We start from the raw sequence: 18964 nt of genomic DNA, 5'->3' as shown, positions 1-18964 counted from the left end.
TTACATTTCACACATCAACCTGACTCTAGAAAAATATTTAACCTACATATTTAGGTTTACAGCACAGAGAAGAGACTTCAACACACATAATCTCTGGTGATTCATTCAGAGTTATGTAACGTTATCTTTAAGTGGTCTGATTGTAACAGAGGTGAGTTTTATTAAAGAAAACACATTTAGTGAAACAGCAACGTTCAACGGTACACAACAACTTCAGAGTGGTTTTTACAGTCTTTTTAAATCAAATTAAACCCTAAAACATGAGTCAGAGTTGATCTTTACCTTCAAAGTGAAGCAGTAAAGTGATGAAGAGCTGCAGTCGTGGTGTCATTCTGTCTCTGCTGGATGAAATGATGCTTCTCTCTGCTGCAGGTCTGTTCGTTATGGTGGCCCTTCCTGTTTCTGGGCAACTTAACCACTAAAACCATCTTTAAAGTAACCACTCCGACCCTGACGTGTCTTTGTTTCCTGAAATACATGAAAACAAGTCAAAGTTACAGGAAACAACCCTGAATTGTTTAAAAGTGAACATGCAAAGGTGTTTCTGTTGAAGATTTACTTTTGTTACATTTCAGTTGACCCTTGAGGTGGATTTGATTTGAATGATAGATTTGGTTTCCAATAAAATAATAATAATTTTGAAAAAGAGCAAAACTTTCTTGATTCTGATTTATGTTCTCAGAAACAGAAACTTCTGCTTGTTTGAACGTGACACCTGCTGAACCCCTTTGAGACGTTATGGAGGAACAATCAGCTCATCTTTAACATAAAAACACCCAGAAGATGGAATAAAGTCAACATGTTTCCATCCTGGACTAATACGGAGATAAAGTTACAACATCAGACCAACTTTTAAAAACAACCACATGTTCCGGTGGTTTTCTCTGCTGCAGGTCTGTGATGCTGTTATTTCCTTTATGTGCATGACTAAAGACTAGAACTGTCTTTGGAAAAAAAACCAACAGAAAGGAAATGTCTGCTAAAGCAGCATTTGAAAGATCCTTGTTTTTAAGTTTAATTGTATTAAACTGAACATTAGGTTTTTGTCTTTTATTTGTTACACTTCAACTTAAAGGATGTTCTTGTTATTTTTGAGAGCTCATTGTTGACCTGGGAAACAAACATGTACTTTTTTCATGTTTGTCTTGTTAGAGGTTTATTAAAAGATGAACTTGTGTATTTCGTGATGTTTGTGCTTGTATTTCAGTTATACAGTTAGTACCAGTGAAATACAATTTTAATACCATTTTCAGACCAATTCAGTACCAGTGTAATACTAGTGAAATACCAGTTTAGTAACAGTTCAGTACCATTTCAGTATCAGGTCGCTACCAGAGCAGTACCAGTGCAACACCAGTGCAATACCAGTGAAATACCAATGCAATAGCAGTCCAGTACCAGTGCAGTATACTTGTAATGTCAGTGCAGTACTTGTACAAGACCAGTGGAATACCAGTGCAACACCAGTGCAACACCAGTGCAGTGCTACTGCAACACCAGTGAAATAACAATGCAATGCCAGTGTAGCCCAGGCTCTATAATGATACCCTTTTAATATAAGAACTGTCCCTTTAAAATAGTTTATTTTATTTGCACAGTAAACTAGTCATTAAAATCCTTAAAACAATCAATTTTATTTGGAAGTAAACAAATAATTCATTTTAATTTATATTTGTATCTAAAAATATAATTTGGAGAACATGTCGTTCATCTGTTAAAGCTTTTAAAAGTTGTGAAAAAACTGCCTTTTTAATGGGAAATGTTGGTATAACATATTTTGTCTTGTATGCTTTAAGACTAAAGCACAAATCCTGTTTTCAAGTGAACATTACTATGCTGACAATTTATGTAGCCCGAGGTCAAGCTCCTCTGACACGATGCCTGTGGAATTTCTCACTATCAGGCGGTGGAGCCGGGTTGAGTGTCAGGGGGCCAAATTTTGTCTCATTGTTTTAAGCTTGCTGGAACTATAAGATAGGGTGTCTCTAAACATCTTCAGCTCACTCAGGGCTGACTGCTCGTCTGATCGGCTGCACTGTGTGATCTCCATTCATGAATGCTTTTATTAAAACTCCAGAAAGACAGCTAACGTGTCCTGACATTCTTTTTTGAACACTTTATTGAATGAACAACAATTTTTGTCACCACAGTGTTTATCTGAAAATATAATTTGGAGTACATGTCATTAATCCGTTGAAGCTTTTAAAAGTTGTGAAAAAGCTGACTTTCTTATTTTCCATACACTGTTTTCTAACAAGTTATTGTATTGTTTACTGTCCTGTCAACCTGCAATAATAAGTGGCCACAAAAACCATTGCTGTCTGTGTCATTATTGATGTTCAACATACTGGCTCTTAAAAACTTAGGTCTTCTGATACTGGTCCAGTTATTTATATTGAACATTATTTACCTGTGCTCTGTTGCTACTTTGTAAAAACGGTTACAGAATTGGCGAGCCAGCCAGGAGCCAGTTAGTTTGAATATCAATACTGAAATTACGTCCAATATGGATTTTGCACAAAGGACGGGTATTACAATCCCAAATGCAGTCATTGCTAGTGGGAAAACCCAGGTTGCAGATCAGGATAAGCAGGATATTGACTTCCTTAATAAGCACGGCTCTAAAAAAAAAGTACGGCTCTATTAGCCTGTTGCCGTCCAGTCCATATTTGGTGCACACTGTACAAACCTTACAAATCTTGCTTAGAAAGCTAGGATTTTTGTGATTCCAGCAATATAAACCATTTCAGGATATAATTATAGCAGCTGGTACATATCAACACTACAAACATTTGCAAACCTGACACAACTTACCGGTGAAGCCTCATAGAACATGTCCGATCAAAAATATTCCCACAAAGATGGTCTGGTTACAGTCAAAAAGGTCCAGTAGATACAATCCAGTAAAGTATTTAGTCCAAAATACATGATTATACCAGTAAATATTGTGGTGGCAAAAATTGTTGTTCGTTCAATAAAGTGTTAAAAAAAGAATGTCTTGACACGTCGGCTGTCTTTCTGGAGTTTTGATAAAAGGCATTCATGAATGGAGATCACACAGTGCAACTGATCACAAGAAGCAGTCATTGAGTGAGTGAGGTGAAGATGTTTAGAGACACACTATCTTATAGTTCAGCAAGGCTGGGAACAAAAGACAACTTATAATTCACCCTGACAACCATGACTGGTAAACTCCACAGGCACTGTGTGAAAGGAGATCCTTCGGGTCCTTGACCTCAGGCATGCTGTGTGGATATTTCTTCCTGCCCCTGATAAGGCCACATAAATTGTCAGCAAAGGAATGTTCACTTGAAAACAGGATTGTGCATTAGTCAGTCTTAAAGCATACTATGTTATACCAAACTTTCCCATTACATTCCACCCTTTTTAGCATTTTTATGCTAAACCATAATAAAATAGGAAATTTTGTACTGTTCTAACCCATGACCCCCAGTGCCCTGCCCCGCACCAGCCAAACGCTAGCACACCCAGCCTCCAACTTGGGAGTTACAGACCCCGGGCAGAAAATCACAGGTCACAGGTACAGAAGAGCCAAAACCCCTCCCCTCACTTGACAAGAGGAGGGTAAAAGACTCATCCTTGTAGCTACACTTAACCTAAAAGAAAGGGAAAAACCTCCAATATGATGAGGAAAAAAGTCCCATAATGAAATATAAACTAATCTACGTCAAACAATATGCAGTAACAAACCAAATCACATTTAGCACAATAGTCCATGAAGGAAAGAGAGAAAAAAATCAAAAGCACTGTGTGACCAAGCAGTAAGGATAAAACGTGAGAGAAAAAGTAAAATCATAAAAAAACCCAAAACGATTACATCAGTAGAAGTAATAAAACTCTCCATATGTCCTGGCACAACTGTCCATGTATTAACCCTTCGTAACACAGGGCTAATGCTTGATTCCCTCTCATTTCTTCAACAGGACATAACAACTCAATACAGTTCAGAACAGCATCAATGAAAACATCAGCTTGAGGAATGGTTAATGCAGAATATATGGAGATGTCCAGCAGGACGCTGGTCCCCACCCTTAGGCCGCATCCGGGGATGGTACGGCTGTGGCCTCTCGATCAGGTACATGGCGTGCGTGTGGATCAGGGACCCGTCGGCAGTGGCTGGCGTGAATCCACGTGGCTCTCTCTGCAACCTTGACTGCTGTCACCGTCACCAGAAGCACTTGGAACGGTCCGTTCCACCTCCGAGCTTTCCAGTGTTTACGTCTGAAGTCTTTCACCACAATGTGGTCTCCAACTCCGAGGTCATGGAGTTTTGTCTCTGCCGGTTTGTGGAGGGCAGCCTTAACCTGTTTGTGAATATCAGACAAAACAGACAACAAGGTTGCACAATATCGTAACATTTTATCTTCACAAAGGCCAGTGTTTGGCAGCTGTCTCTTAAAGGGCACAATCCCTGTGTTTAAAGGCCTCCCAAATAGGATCTCAAAGGGGCTCAGGCCATTTCTGCTTCTCTGGCGCGCCCTCATGTCAATGCCCATATACTCACCAACCAGATTCAGTGCAGCACTCACAAAAGAAGTGCCCTTGTCTGAGGATGTTTGTTTGAATTCCCCATCTGGAAATTATCAGGTGCATCAAAGCCTTTGCCACTGCAGCGGATTCCGGTTTTGTTGTGGGGAAAGCTTCAATCCATTTGGAAAACATGCAAACGATAACCAAAACAAACTTTTTGCCTTCACTGGGTGTAAGTTCAATAAAATCCATCTGCAAATGTTGAAACTGTCTGTCTGGTGGAGGGTGAGCAGCCTGTGGTACCTTTAACCCCCTCCCCACATTGTTTGTGGAACAGATCACACATCTTTTGCAAATATCAGTAGCGTAAGCTGTGAAACCTCTCGTGAACCAGTGTCTTCGTATTTCACTCACCATACCCCCCTTTGACACATGGTCCAATCCGTGTGTCAATTTAGCATAGTTACTGCATAGTTACTTTAGCACATGTTACTGCCCGTAGCAGGATCCCTGGAAGCAGAACCATCAAGACAAAGATCAAAGTCAGTATTGTCAATTGCAACATCACTCAAATCAGATCTTGGGGAACAAATGGATGTTATCGTCGCCACACAGTCGTGTGGTTCTCCGCTCTCAGCTGTTGGCAAAAGGGTAGCAGGGTTAAGAACAGTGCATCTTTTTACCTTCACATTTGGCAGTTCCAACAGAACAGCATTGTAACGCAACCACCTCGCAGGAGACAAATGTGAGGTTTTCTGCTCGAGGAGGATGAGAGATACTGCATGTAGGACGAGCAAGGTAAAATCTGTGTATGCCACAATATCACGTGATGCCATAACTGCTTTCTCTGCTGCAGCTACAGCTCAGAGGCAGTGAGGCAGGCCTGAAGCCACAATGTCAAGCTTGGATGAGAAATAAGCTACAGGCCTCAATTTTCCCCCATGGTCTTGTAGTAACACTGAAGTCATGTAACCCCCCCTTTTCGTCCTCAGTCTGGGTGAAAGGTCATGAACAGTCAGGCAGTCCAAGTGTCGGAGGCTTCTGTAACGTCAGTTTCAGGTCAATGAAAGCTTTGTCAGCCTTGTCAGTCCAGGTAACAGGGTCTGATGCTTTTAGGCCTTTTCCATGGGCAATTGCTGCCAATGGTGCCTCAATTTCAGCATTATGCAGGACCCACTGTCGACAATAACTGGTGACGCCCAGAAATGACATCACTTGTTTCTTAGTGACCGGTTTAGGCATTTTTTGAGTGGCCTCAATTCTGCTTGGTGAGAGGAATTTGGCCTTCCCCGAAATGACATGACCCAGAAACGTAACCTCTGTGGCAGCAAACTGCAGTTTGGACAGGTTGGCTTTATGCCCCTGTTCAGCCAAATGGGCCAAAAGAGCCAGAGTAGCTTTAACGCATTAATCTCTGGTGATAGTACGTGACTTCACGACAGACAAAACAAAGAAAAATGATTGATATGTTTCACGCTTGTGTCACAGTCAACCCAATCATACACAGCTCATACTCGCAATGGCAAGAATCCCATTTCCATACGATCCAGGTCAAATATAGTACCACAAAAGTAATTGCATCAATCAAACACAGACCACACCACATCAAGAAGCCAGTTATTTGTATCATTTTAACAACAATGTCAACAGGCTGTTGGGGCAGTTGGGGCAGAGTCCAAGTCCGGGTCCAGCTTCACACACTGGGGCGTGGACTGTTTGGGAGCCTGTCTATGCTTTGCCTTACTCAGCCACATTTCAAAGGCTTTCCAATCTATCCCAATTAGTTTTTTTATTTTTATATTTAGTGAGTGCTAACTGGTCCTCAGTCATCTGAAGTCTCACCTGCAAAGCCTCCAGCTGTTTAACGCTCAGGCTTCCTGTTTTTGGAAATTTAAGTTGTCTGACCCACAGATCACATTGAGATATGGATTCTTTTCCACAGTTAACTATCATGTATCTTACATTTGGGGCTTCCAAATCTGGTCCCTCGGAAGGATTACTATCAGAGGGTTCGCCTAATCTTGTTCCCATGGTTGATTCTCTCAGACGTTTCCAAGTTTGATTTTCACAAAAGGAAAACAGTAGGCCACTCAAGGTTTAGTTTTTACTTTACTCACTATAGAATTGAGATTTCTTAAAATCTTTAAGCACAATATATTTAGATTTGATTTTAGAATAACCACAATTCAGATTATTTTCTGTTTTAAAGAAAAGAAAAGAGTAGCACTGCTAAATTTCAATTTGAATTTACCCTTTAATTTAACCGGATTCCAACTTTAATTATTTTTCAAAATTAATTTTTTTTTGGTCTCCGGACAGTCAAAATTGTTATGCCAGACATTAACAGACAAAACACAAACTTCTCCTTACTCCACCTGTCTTAGTATTTCATAGGCCCTAAGTGCCCCCAGACCCGGTCTGGTTTACTTTAGGTTCCCGGAACCCAAAGCCCTTAAGTTCCAAACTTGGGTAAAGTCTCATGTATGCGTACATCTTACATCTGTTGTCTGTCCTAAATGTCAGAATAATATTTTTGTTTTATGTCCAAATAATGAAAAGAAAGACTAACCACCAAAAACAACAATGTACAAGTAGGGAGTGATCTTTTCAACATAACAATCATTGACTTGAGAAAATATAATCAGGCCTATGGAGCGTGACGTAGTTGACCTAGTTTACCCAGTATGAGGTGAATTTCTGCAATTTATAATAGGAAAAGGAGAAAAACCTTAAGCCAAACAGGGGCAAGGAAAAACTCCCCTTTAGGAGGGAAGAGAACTGGACCAGGACCTGGATGATAAGGGGGGAGAAACCTGGACCGGGACCTGGATCATAAGGGGAGGAAAAACCTGGATCATAAGGCGGGGTAGAAACCTGGACCAGGACCTGGATCATAAGGGGGAAAGAAACTTAGACCAGGACCTGGATATTAAGGGGGGGGACCTGGATGATTGTTTAAGTTGTTTCTTGTAAGGGCTGATGTTTTGGACCCAAGAGCAGAACCAACTGGACGAGAAAGATTGGTAATTACTTTTATTGTCAGCAGAAGCAGATGAGCACAGCTGAGAAGGAAGAGGAAGTGGTGAGGCTGGTTCGGAGTCAAAGACAGTTGTGGCAGGTAAGGAGCAAGCAGGATTGAAACCGGGAGATCAGACGAAGGGTGAATGCTTGAAGGTCTTGCATGGGAGCAAGGAACGATCTGGCCGTGAGTGTGCAGGAGAGTGGAGCTTTTATACTGTCTTGATTGCTGAGGAGCTGCAGCTGGGTGAGCAGGTGAATGGATGACTGACAAAGTGGGCGTGACTAACCAGGTGGGCGTGGTTGGCAGTTGGGGTGAGCAGGAGAGAGGTGAGCTGAAAAGTACTGAAGGCCGGAGGACCAACCATGACAGTTTCTAATAAGTCTGAACTGGCGGCTTCATTTCTGAAAAGAGATCATGTGGATTTGACCAAACCATGGATTGATATGCAAGTTAGCTTTTCATAGAACCTGCAGTCCCACAGCTGCATTCCCCAAGGCAAGGCAAGGCAAGGCAAGGCAAGGCAAGGCAAATTTATTTATATAGCACATTTCACACGACGATCATGAACTAAATGTGCAAGGCTGCTCCTGCTCCTGCTGCTGCTATTCCTGCTGCTGCTTCACCTGCAGGAGGAACAAGAACATGTTTTACACAAGATAAGATGATTCATGTCCTTCAGAAACAATCCACAACTCTGAACATTTATGTGCAACACTTCTTCTTTTCATGTGAAGATAAGAGGCAGCAGACCAGAGTGGTGCTGGAACCACGTCTGCTGATTTAAATCTTTGGATCCTTGTGTGACACAGTCATGGAGGAGAGACGGCTGAGAGGACGAGGAGGAGCTCAGTCCTGTTAAAGGTCCAGGGTTTCACCCCGGACCCTCACTAACACAAACCACCAGGAGAAACATGTTTTAACGTACCTGCCGACTGTCGTACCTGCCGACTGTCATACCAGCCGTAGCACATCTCAGTGGCGAACTGTTCAGAGTTGTACGTCAACAGGTTGTACTGCAGGTTTTTATCCACCAGTGAACAGGCATCTCTCACGATATCATCAGCTGGACAAGGCTGGTATTTATGATCCAAGAGATTGTTGACTTTCTAACTGCCCTTCTTCTCCACCTCCTCCAGTTTCTCTTTCAACACGATGTCCGCACCAACAACACTAACACTGCCACCACGGCTGGAGCTGGTGGAGATGTTGGGTCCTGATTGATCCTCCCCCTAAAAGGATGAAAGCATGAGGAAAAGTGTGAGATGATGCTGACACCTAAAGATGCATGGTTCTACGTCTGCTCTGATGCAGATTCTTCTTCCAGCTCTCGGTGAAGGCTCCGCTCCCTTCCCATCTGACCTGCTGCTGCTTTTTGTCTTGTCACTCTTAGAGCTTCTCTTTTTACAGCCTCTGAAAAATTTCTCGACGAGAAGTCGAGGCAACAGAGAGCCCTCCTGCCCCGACGGGACGTTTGCTGCTGGATACATGATTGACTCCTGGAAGACGTGGAGATTCGTGTTTCTGTCCATACTTGCGGTCGAGGATGTTGAAGATGCTTCATAATTGGACTAATGCGTAAGTCGTCGACAGCTGTTCTGGTCCTCTCAGAGCTGCCCGGCGTGGCTTAAGGGATAAGCTCTGCGACCAATAGTCAGACTGAAAGGTTGGGGAGCAAAACCGCAAGCTGGATGCGATTCTTGAACAGAATCGCAGACTGGCTGCGGTTTTTGAGCTTGTTTGTAGGATGGAAAAGACCTTGGAGAAGTTGGAAGCTCAGCTGGGCGGGAATTGACCACGAATTAGTCTGTTTGGAGTCGCCATTGATGAACCAGAGACTTAAGGCAGACAGAAAATTACTGGAGTCTGCCTGTCCTAAATACAATTGTTGATTCTTTAATCTGACCTTGGCAGAGCGGCTTGGCAGGCCGCTCCAGTCACAATCTCCCTGGAGGAATAAAAACAAGACGCTCTGCCCCCACTAGCCTCCACCCCCCCAGGACACCTGTGGACCTGGATCAGAACTGTACCGGGCTGTCTGATAACATCAAGGGTGATGGCTGAGGAGCAGCTCTGGGGCAAAGTTCACAGACTTACCGCTCACACACACACATTTGCTGTTATTCCTGCTGCTGCTTCACCTGCAGGAGGAACAAGAACATGTTTTACACAAGATAAGATGATTCATGTCCTTCAGAAACAATCCACAACTCTGAACATTTATGTGCAACACTTCTTCTTTTCATGTGAAGATAAGAGGCAGCAGACCAGAGTGGTGCTGGAACCACGTCTGCTGATTTAAATCTTTGGATCCTTGTGTGACACAGTCATGGAGGAGAGACGGCTGAGAGGACGAGGAGGAGCTCAGTCCTGTTAAAGGTCCAGGGTTTCACCCCGGACCCTCACTAACACAAACCACCAGGAGAAACATGTTTTAACGTACCTACCGACTGTCGTACCTGCCGACTGTCATACCAGCCGTAGCACATCTCAGTGGCGAACTGTTCAGAGTTGTACGTCAACAGGTTGTACTGCAGGTTTTTATCCACCAGTGAACAGGCATCTCTCACGATATCATCAGCTGGACAAGGCTGGTATTTATGATCCAAGAGATTGTTGACTTTCTAACTGCCCTTCTTCTCCACCTCCTCCAGTTTCTCTTTCAACACGATGTCCGCACCAACAACACTAACACTGCCACCACGGCTGGAGCTGGTGGAGATGTTGGGTCCTGATTGATCCTCCCCCTAAAAGGATGAAAGCATGAGGAAAAGTGTGAGATGATGCTGACACCTAAAGATGCATGGTTCTACGTCTGCTCTGATGCAGATTCTTCTTCCAGCTCTCGGTGAAGGCTCCGCTCCCTTCCCATCTGACCTGCTGCTGCTTTTTGTCTTGTCACTCTTAGAGCTTCTCTTTTTACAGCCTCTGAAAAATTTCTCGACGAGAAGTCGAGGCAACAGAGAGCCCTCCTGCCCCGACGGGACGTTTGCTGCTGGATACATGATTGACTCCTGGAAGACGTGGAGATTCGTGTTTCTGTCCATACTTGCGGTCGAGGATGTTGAAGATGCTTCATAATTGGACTAATGCGTAAGTCGTCGACAGCTGTTCTGGTCCTCTCAGAGCTGCCCGGCGTGGCTTAAGGGATAAGCTCTGCGACCAATAGTCAGACTGAAAGGTTGGGGAGCAAAACCGCAAGCTGGATGCGATTCTTGAACAGAATCGCAGACTGGCTGCGGTTTTTGAGCTTGTTTGTAGGATGGAAAAGACCTTGGAGAAGTTGGAAGCTCAGCTGGGCGGGAATTGACCACGAATTAGTCTGTTTGGAGTCGCCATTGATGAACCAGAGACTTAAGGCAGACAGAAAATTACTGGAGTCTGCCTGTCCTAAATACAATTGTTGATTCTTTAATCTGACCTTGGCAGAGCGGCTTGGCAGGCCGCTCCAGTCACAATCTCCCTGGAGGAATAAAAACAAGACGCTCTGCCCCCACTAGCCTCCACCCCCCCAGGACACCTGTGGACCTGGATCAGAACTGTACCGGGCTGTCTGATAACATCAAGGGTGATGGCTGAGGAGCAGCTCTGGGGCAAAGTTCACAGACTTACCTCTCACACACACACATTTGCTGATAACCACACCTCCCTCATTCTCAACGCCTTCCCCGGCTCCCCTCTTATCAGCCCCCAAACACGGTCTCCGGGTTCGAGCGCCACAAAGGCTGCGGCGCTTGTTTTGATGAACTGTGCCTGGATTTCGGGTCTACCCGTCCGAGTCCACCCTATTACCAGACTTGTCCTCCAGCCTTACTTGGTGGAGAGCACCTTTTTGCAGTGTTTGGTTCAGCTATCCGGACTGCAGTTGGTGTGGTCAATAGGACCTGATGTGATCCCTCCCACCTGGGTGAGTGCCACGCCTTTTCCTTGATTGTCCTGACCAGTAGCCAGTCTCGTATTTTTAAATGAGAATTAAAACCATAAGCGATGTATGTTAGATCCCCCATGACCATGGTGCCCACACCCTGGGTGGAGTTGGTGAAAGGGCCTTTCTGTGTGGAGTTTGCGTGTTCTCCCCATGTTTTTGTGTTCCCTCACAAAATCATGCATACAGTTCTGGGCTATAATTTGGTTTAGGTTAAGGTTAAGGTTAGGTTTAGGGTGAGGGTTAGGTTTTAGTGACAAAACATCTACAAAACATCTACTGAGCCCAAGTTTCGTTTTCAACAGCAGTAGCTGGGAAAGCCATTATCAACCCAAAGAATAATGTCAAAAATCTACCGGGTAGACAGTATCCCATCTACTCACACCATTCAAGGCTGTGATTACACATGATAAATTCCTATTCAGTGGACTGATAGCATTTGAATCCGATGGAAGAATACTAGCAGTAAGTTAATATATCCAGTCCAGGATGCAATCAGGCCTCCCCTTCCGCTGGCTGTTGCTTCCCTGCTTGAAACAACACGTTCACACAATAATGATTGATAAGATAACTAATGATTGATAAGAGGACGTGCTCTACTCCCACATTCCTCTGCGGTGATGTGAAACTGAAGCTGCTGTTTCTCAGCAGCTTCAGTTAACACATATAAAGCAATAAGCATAAGATATATATATAAGTTCAAAGTTATGGCATTATCATGACAAACGATAACTTCAACATATATCTATATCTACATACAGAATTATTCCAACAAAAATGCAACACAAAGTGCTTTACATAAAACGTTAAAAAACATAAAACTTATTAAAGCCCCCCCCCCCCCCCACACACACACACACACACACACACACACACACACACACACACACACACACACACAAACACACTAAGGTTTACACAATTTAAACATGTGGGTGTGGATATGGCTGAGCATCCGGGGGATTTTATGATTTTACGTAATCAAAAGGAAGAATGTTGTTTGAGTTATAAAGAGCACGATCTTACTTTCAGGTCAGTCAGTCCAGCAGTTGCAGCCGGCCTGAATCGTCCGCTTCATCATGTCTTGTAAGTGTACAAATATGTATTCTTAATTTAATTCCTGTATTGTTCTGTTTTATTTTGAAGGGTTTTGTTGATCATTTGTTAAAAGGGACTGCGTTCTGTTTTTATTTGGGGAATAAATGTTCCCTGAGTGATCCAGACCAGCGGTCCCAACCTGGTCCTCGGCTGCTGTCCTGCATGTTTTACACTCAAACACCTGATTCTAATTCATTCATCATTAGCCAGTAATCAAGGTCTGAACAAGTCTGTTAACGACACAGTCGCTTGTATCAGGCTGTTCTGAAGCAGGAAACATCTAGAACATGCAGGACGGTGGAACCAGGACCTGGGTTGGAGACCGCTGGTCTAGACCAAACTAAACTCTCACTGAACTAAAGTCATTATCTCTGAAGAGTTCAGAAACTAAACTAAATTATTGTTTGTCATGTATGTATGTATGTATGTATGTATGTATGTATGTATGTATGTATGTATGTATGTATGTATGTATGTATGTATGTATGTATGTATGTATGTATGTATGTATGTATGTACATTATTATGTTTTTTGCGATATTTCACTTTCAATTTTGAAAATAATTTCCATTTTAATTTGGACGCTTGTTGCTAGGCAACAGGTTGTCGTAGAGACATCGTACAAATGTTCCCAGACTCAGAACGCTGTGGACTTCAACATATTCAAATGTCATGAAGCTGTGATTTTAAGGAAATTTTATGTCAAAATCCATGCCAAATGGCCCCATTCATTCGGATGGGGTTTTTTACCATGGTGAAAAAAAAACCTATCCGTTAACGTAGCCTGAACCGGAACGTGTACCAATGCATGGCATACATCGTTGGATGCATCTCCATCGTGCCTCGATGGGCATTACTATTTCTCAGTCAAAAAGTGATACCGTGGCAACGCTAGATGCCAAAAAGCAAAAAAAAGGCGAAAATTCGGACGCTTATTGCTCGGCCAAACTTTATCGTAGCGACATCATTCAAATGTTTCCCGACTTGTTTCACTTCGGAGCAAAAGATCTTTCACCCTATTCATGCCAATTATTACAGTTTTTAAAAGATTAAACGTTCAATTAAAAAAAAAGTCAATTTGACTTTGGACACTTGTTGCTAGGCAACAGGTTAGGGGACATGATTCAAATGTTTCAAAACTCGCCTCGCTGCGGCCTACAACATATTCAAATTTCATGAAGCTGTGATTTACATAAATCTTATGTCAAAAGGCCTGCCAAATGGGCCCATCCCCAAAGGTTTATCAACAACATTAAACACCCTATAAACAACCCTAAACTACTTCTTGGCCATTATTAATCACCCTAACCCACACAACTCCAAAGCAGGGGCTGTGGTTTATTAACAACCCTAAACCACACCCCCTGCGGGGAGCACAGGAATTAATGCAAAACAACCGTAAACACCTCAAACTGACATAGAACCACCCCGAACACAACCAATACAACCTTAAACACAACCACTACACAACCAATACAGCCCCAAACCAAAGCAGCAAGAGGGGACGAATGGGCAGTAGGGCATGTCCATATCAAAATTTCCTGAAAAATTCTAGTTAACTTTAAAACTCAAAATATGTTTGTATGTACATATAATTTTTTTGCATATACCATACGAATGCACAAATGTGTGGAAAGAAATATATCTGATATTTTGATAGCAAAGAAGTTTTTGGAGGTCACAAACTTAAAAGATGTGTTTGATGTTCTGAACTCACTTTTGGTGTCTGATTCTGTTTTTCTTCCAGCTTCTAGGCGCTCAGCCGCTTCAAACAGGAAATTCACGGTCATGGTTTGTAAATTTCATTTTTCTTTTTACCTTGCTTGGGGGGGGTCTTCTGTATGGAAGTCAATAACCAGTCTTCTCTCTATTCTTAAATTAATCATTGATTGATTGAATGTTGTTATTCTAACTGAAGGATAAAAAGGAGGCCAAACCTGGAGACCTGATCACGTTCCCCCGTGATGGTTATCAGCACTGGGCTGTTTATGTTGGTGATGGAGACATCGTTCACCTCGTAACACTCGGTGAGTTTCCTCGATCCTCCAACATGTCAGACTGAAACAAAACCAAACAACATTTCAGGTTGTTCTGAAAAACTTTTCTTCTTGGTTCATCCTTTTAGAGTCGTGGGCTGGTACGGGCGTTGTGTTGAAAGAGAAACTGCAGGATGTGGTGAAGAAGAACAAGTGGAGAGTCAAAAATCTCCTGGATTATAAATACACACCTCGTCCAGCTGATGATATCGTGAGAGATGCCTGTTCACTGGTGGATGCAGAGACGAAGTACCACCTGTTGAAGTACAACTCTGAACACTTTGCCACTGAGCTGCGCTACGGCAGCCCTGAGAGTCAGCAGGTATGTTAGAACATGTTTCTCCTGGTGGTTTGTGTTAGTGAGAGTCAGCAGGTACGTTAGAACATGTTTCTCCTGGTGGTTTGTGTTAGTGAGAGTCAGCAGGTACGTTAGAACATGTTTCTCCTGGTGGTTTGTGTTAGAGTCAGCAGGTACGTTAGAACATGTTTCTCCTGGTGGTTTGTGTTAGAGTCAGCAGGTACGTTAGAACATGTTTCTCCTGGTGGTTTGTGTTAGAATCAGCAGGTACGTTAGAACATGTTTCTCCTGGTGGTTTGTGTTAGAGTCAGCAGGTACGTTAGAACATGTTTCTCCTGGTGGTTTGTGTTAGAGTCAGCAGGTACGTTAAAACATGTTTCTCCTGGTGGTTTGTGTTAGTGAGGGTCCGGGGTGAAATCCTGGACCTTTAACAGGACTGAGCTCCTCCTCGTCCTCTCAGCCGTCTCCTCCATGACGGTGTCACACTCATAAAGATCCAGAGATTTAGATTACATGAAGGAGCAGACGTGAAAAAAGAAAAAATCTTTGACACGGTTTGTAAATTTCATTTTCTATTTGTGCTTCCTTCAGTTGTAGTCACACAATCTTTTCATGTACTATACTAGTGAGTCTCAAACAGCTTGGTGGTAGATACGCTGCTATAGGCCTCTGCTGCACCGACAAGATCCACTGGGCAGGATCTTCACCCTTCTTCACTTCTCCTCTTCCACTTATCATCCCAACTTCTGTTGTAATAGATGCTATGCAAATAAAATTGTATTGAATTGAATTGATTGCTTGATTTTTTTTTTTTTAATCAAAAGGAGGCCAAAGGTGGTGACCTGATCAAGATCTCCCGTGGTTGTTTTAAGCACTGGGCTGTTTATGTTGGTGGTGGAAACGTCGTTCACTTCGTACCAGCCAGTGAGTTTCCTCGTTCCTCCAACATGTCAGACTGAAACAAAACCAAACAAGGTTTCAGGTTGTTCTCATCTGCTCAACAGTGTGAATCAGCAACAGAGCAGACGTAGAACCATGTCAGCATCTTTAGGTGTCAGCATCATCTCAGTGAGCTGCAGCTCAAACACTTTTCTTCATGGTTCATCCTTTTAGGGTTGTTGGCTATTAAGGGCGTTGTGTTGAAAGAGAAACTGCAGGACGTGGTGAAGAAGAACAAGTGGAGAGTCAGCAATCTCCTGGATTATAAATACGAATGTCGTCCAGCTGATGATATCGTGAATAAGGCCTGTTCACTGGTGGACACAGAAATGGTGTACGACCCGGTGATCTACAACTGTCAACACTTCGCCACTGGGATGCGCTACGGCTGGTATGAGAGTCGGCAGGTACGTTAAACATGTTTCTCCTGGTGGTTTGTGTTAGAATCAGCAGGTACGTTAGAACATGTTTCTCCTGGTGGTTTGTGTTAGAGTCAGCAGGTACGTTAGAACATGTTTCTCCTGGTGGTTTGTGTTAGAGTCAGCAGGTACGTTAGAACATGTTTCTCCTGGTGGTTTGTGTTAGAATCAGCAGGTACGTTAGAACAGTGTTTCCCAACCCTGGTCCTCGAGGCACCCCTATCCTGCATGTTTTAGATGTTTCCCTGCTTCAGCACACCGTGATACAAGTGGCTGTGTCATCAACAGAAGTGTCAAGACCTTGATGACAAGCTAATTAGGACCATTAATTAGAATCAGGTGTGATGATGAAGGGAAACATCTAACATGCAGGATAGGGGTGCCTCAAGGACCATGGTTGGGAAACACTGCGTTAGAACATGTTTCTCTTGGTGGTTTGTGTTAGTGAGAGTCAGCAGGTACGTTAGAACATGTTTCTCCTGGTGAAACCCTGGACCTTTAACAGGACTGAGCTCCTCCTCGTCCTCTCAGCCGTCGCTCCTCCATGACGGTGTCACACTCATAAAGATGCAGAGATTTAGAGCCAATCCCAATGTTCACCCTACTCACTACCACTAGCCCCCACCCACTACCACTTCAGCCTCAAAATGAAGCCACAAGGGGTACGGCTTTGTAATCTTCCCTAGGGATTGGGAAAATCTACTGACTGGAATGGGATTGACATGTCTATAGTAAAAGAAGTAATCTCAGTTATTGTAGTGCCTATGACATGCATCTGTAACCTAGCTTTTCAATTCCTAGATAAAATGAAAGTAGCGAAAGTAATTCCACTGTTCAAAGCTGTAGATAAAAAGTTAAAACACAAATTATAGACCAGTTTCTCTTTTATCCCAATTTTCAAAGATACTTGAAAAACTTTTTGTTGCCAGACTGGACAGCTTTGTTGAAAAACATAAATTATTAATTGATTGTCAATATGGTTTTAGAGAAAGTAGATCAACGTAGATGGCTTTGATGGAGCTTATAAAAGAGCTTGCAAGTGCAGTTGATGAGAAAAAGTTTGCAGTGGGGGTTTTCATAGATCTGAAGAAAGCATTCGATACAATAAACCATGATATTATTTTGGAAAAGATGGAAAGGTCTGGAGTCAGAGGGATGGGACTGGGATGGCTGAAGAGCTACATTAGACATAGGAACCAGTATGTTCAGGTGGGGGATGCCATGTCCATGCCAGCAGACATCACGTGGAGTGCCACAAGGGTCGATAGTTGGACCAAAATGATTTATTATGTACATAAATGACATCTGTAAAGTGCTGAACATTTTGAAATATGTAATTTTTGCAGATGATACAACTGTCTTCTGTTCAGATGATTGTTTACAGAGGCTAATGGAGAAGGAACAGCTGGACTAGGCAAACTGAAAATGTGGTGTGATGTCAACAAATTATCTTTGAATTTAAACAAAACCAAATTTATGATTTTTGGAAACCGTAAAACACATTTAACAACTCAGGTAGGTTTAAGAATAGAAAAAGTTGATTTAGAAAGAGTATATGAGAACACCTTTTTGGGTATAATAATAGACCATAAATTCAGTTGGAAACCACAGGTAAGTCAGGTAAGATTAAAAATTCCCAGAAGTATCGGAGTGTTGAGCAAAGTCAGACATTTTTTTTAACTTTAGATCTATGAATACTCTATACTGCACGCTTATTCTACCTTACTTGACTTACTGTGTTGAAATCTGGGGTAATGCCTGCAAGACCACACTACAGAAAGTTTGCACAATACAAAAAAGAGCAATAGGAATGGTGAATAATGTTGGTTTTTATGATCACACCAATTTATTATTCATCAGGTCAAAAGCACTCAAATTCATGGACCTGGTAGATCAGAAATACATGGCATACAAACCATGTTTAGAGAGAGAGGGGGGGTTATGCCCTCAGAGACCAATTCAACTGGAAACAACCGATCTGGAATACAGTTGCAAAAGTAGGTGCATTTCTGTCTGTGGCGTGAGGTTATTGAATGCATTACCGGACGAATTAAAATATAGCAAAAATGTGTTGAATTTAAAAAAAAAAATGTATAAAGACATGATGATGGATAAGTACAGACTTGTTCCCGGGTAATGGAATGATGGCATAAAGAAAGGAAACAAAAGGATGGGTTGAGTATTGAGTATTATAACATATTTATAACATATGTGTGTGCAGATACATGCATGTATGTAAGTGTAAGCATGTGTAGTGTACATATGTATGTGGATATGTAATGCGCTTGTATATATGTATGTATGTACATGTATGGATATATGTGTAGGTACGTATGTACGTACGTAAGTAGATAGGTATGCATGTAAATATGCATATGTTTTTTGTTGTTGTTAGCTATTATTCCTTTGTTGTATTTATTTATATTCAAATGTAAGAAGGGGGTGCATTCATAAGCCGAGGCTTCAGCCCTACCCCTTTGGTCGTGACCTAAGTGTACATGCTTGGTGGTGACCAATACATTTTTTTTCATTCATTTATTCATTGGGACACCACTTAATACGTCACTGCGTGGTTTACGTTGCAGCTTCACATAGAAGGTGGGCAAAAACACGCAAACACATAAGGAAACTTAACATTTTTTTAAATACTATTATCAATCTACAATATCTAGGCCATTCAAGCCGCGCCATGTGGAGAAACTCGTAACAAGCAGGTTTACAGGTGACAGGCACGGTGGG

General features: G+C 42.5%; 1 protein-coding gene across 1 annotated transcript in view; it reads left to right on the top strand.

The window, feature by feature from the left end:
- The window catches only part of LOC133450821 (phospholipase A and acyltransferase 5-like), a 56719-nt gene extending 39080 nt beyond the window's left edge, over positions 1–17639 (top strand). The window contains exons 2-7 of the mRNA XM_061729726.1: positions 14281–14324; positions 14452–14560; positions 14659–14891; positions 15692–15791; positions 15981–16213; positions 17610–17639. Of these exons, the coding sequence (XP_061585710.1) occupies positions 14281–14324; positions 14452–14560; positions 14659–14891; positions 15692–15791; positions 15981–16213; positions 17610–17639 (749 nt within the window). The remainder of the gene's footprint in view (positions 1–14280; positions 14325–14451; positions 14561–14658; positions 14892–15691; positions 15792–15980; positions 16214–17609) is intronic.
- Positions 17640–18964: the final 1325 nt, after the last annotated feature.

Source organism: Cololabis saira, chromosome 9, assembly GCF_033807715.1.
Source record: "Cololabis saira isolate AMF1-May2022 chromosome 9, fColSai1.1, whole genome shotgun sequence".
Classification (NCBI taxonomy): domain Eukaryota; kingdom Metazoa; phylum Chordata; class Actinopteri; order Beloniformes; family Belonidae; genus Cololabis; species Cololabis saira.
The sequence above is the reverse complement of the archived record's forward strand: the minus strand, read 5'-3'. Positions and strand labels throughout refer to the sequence as shown.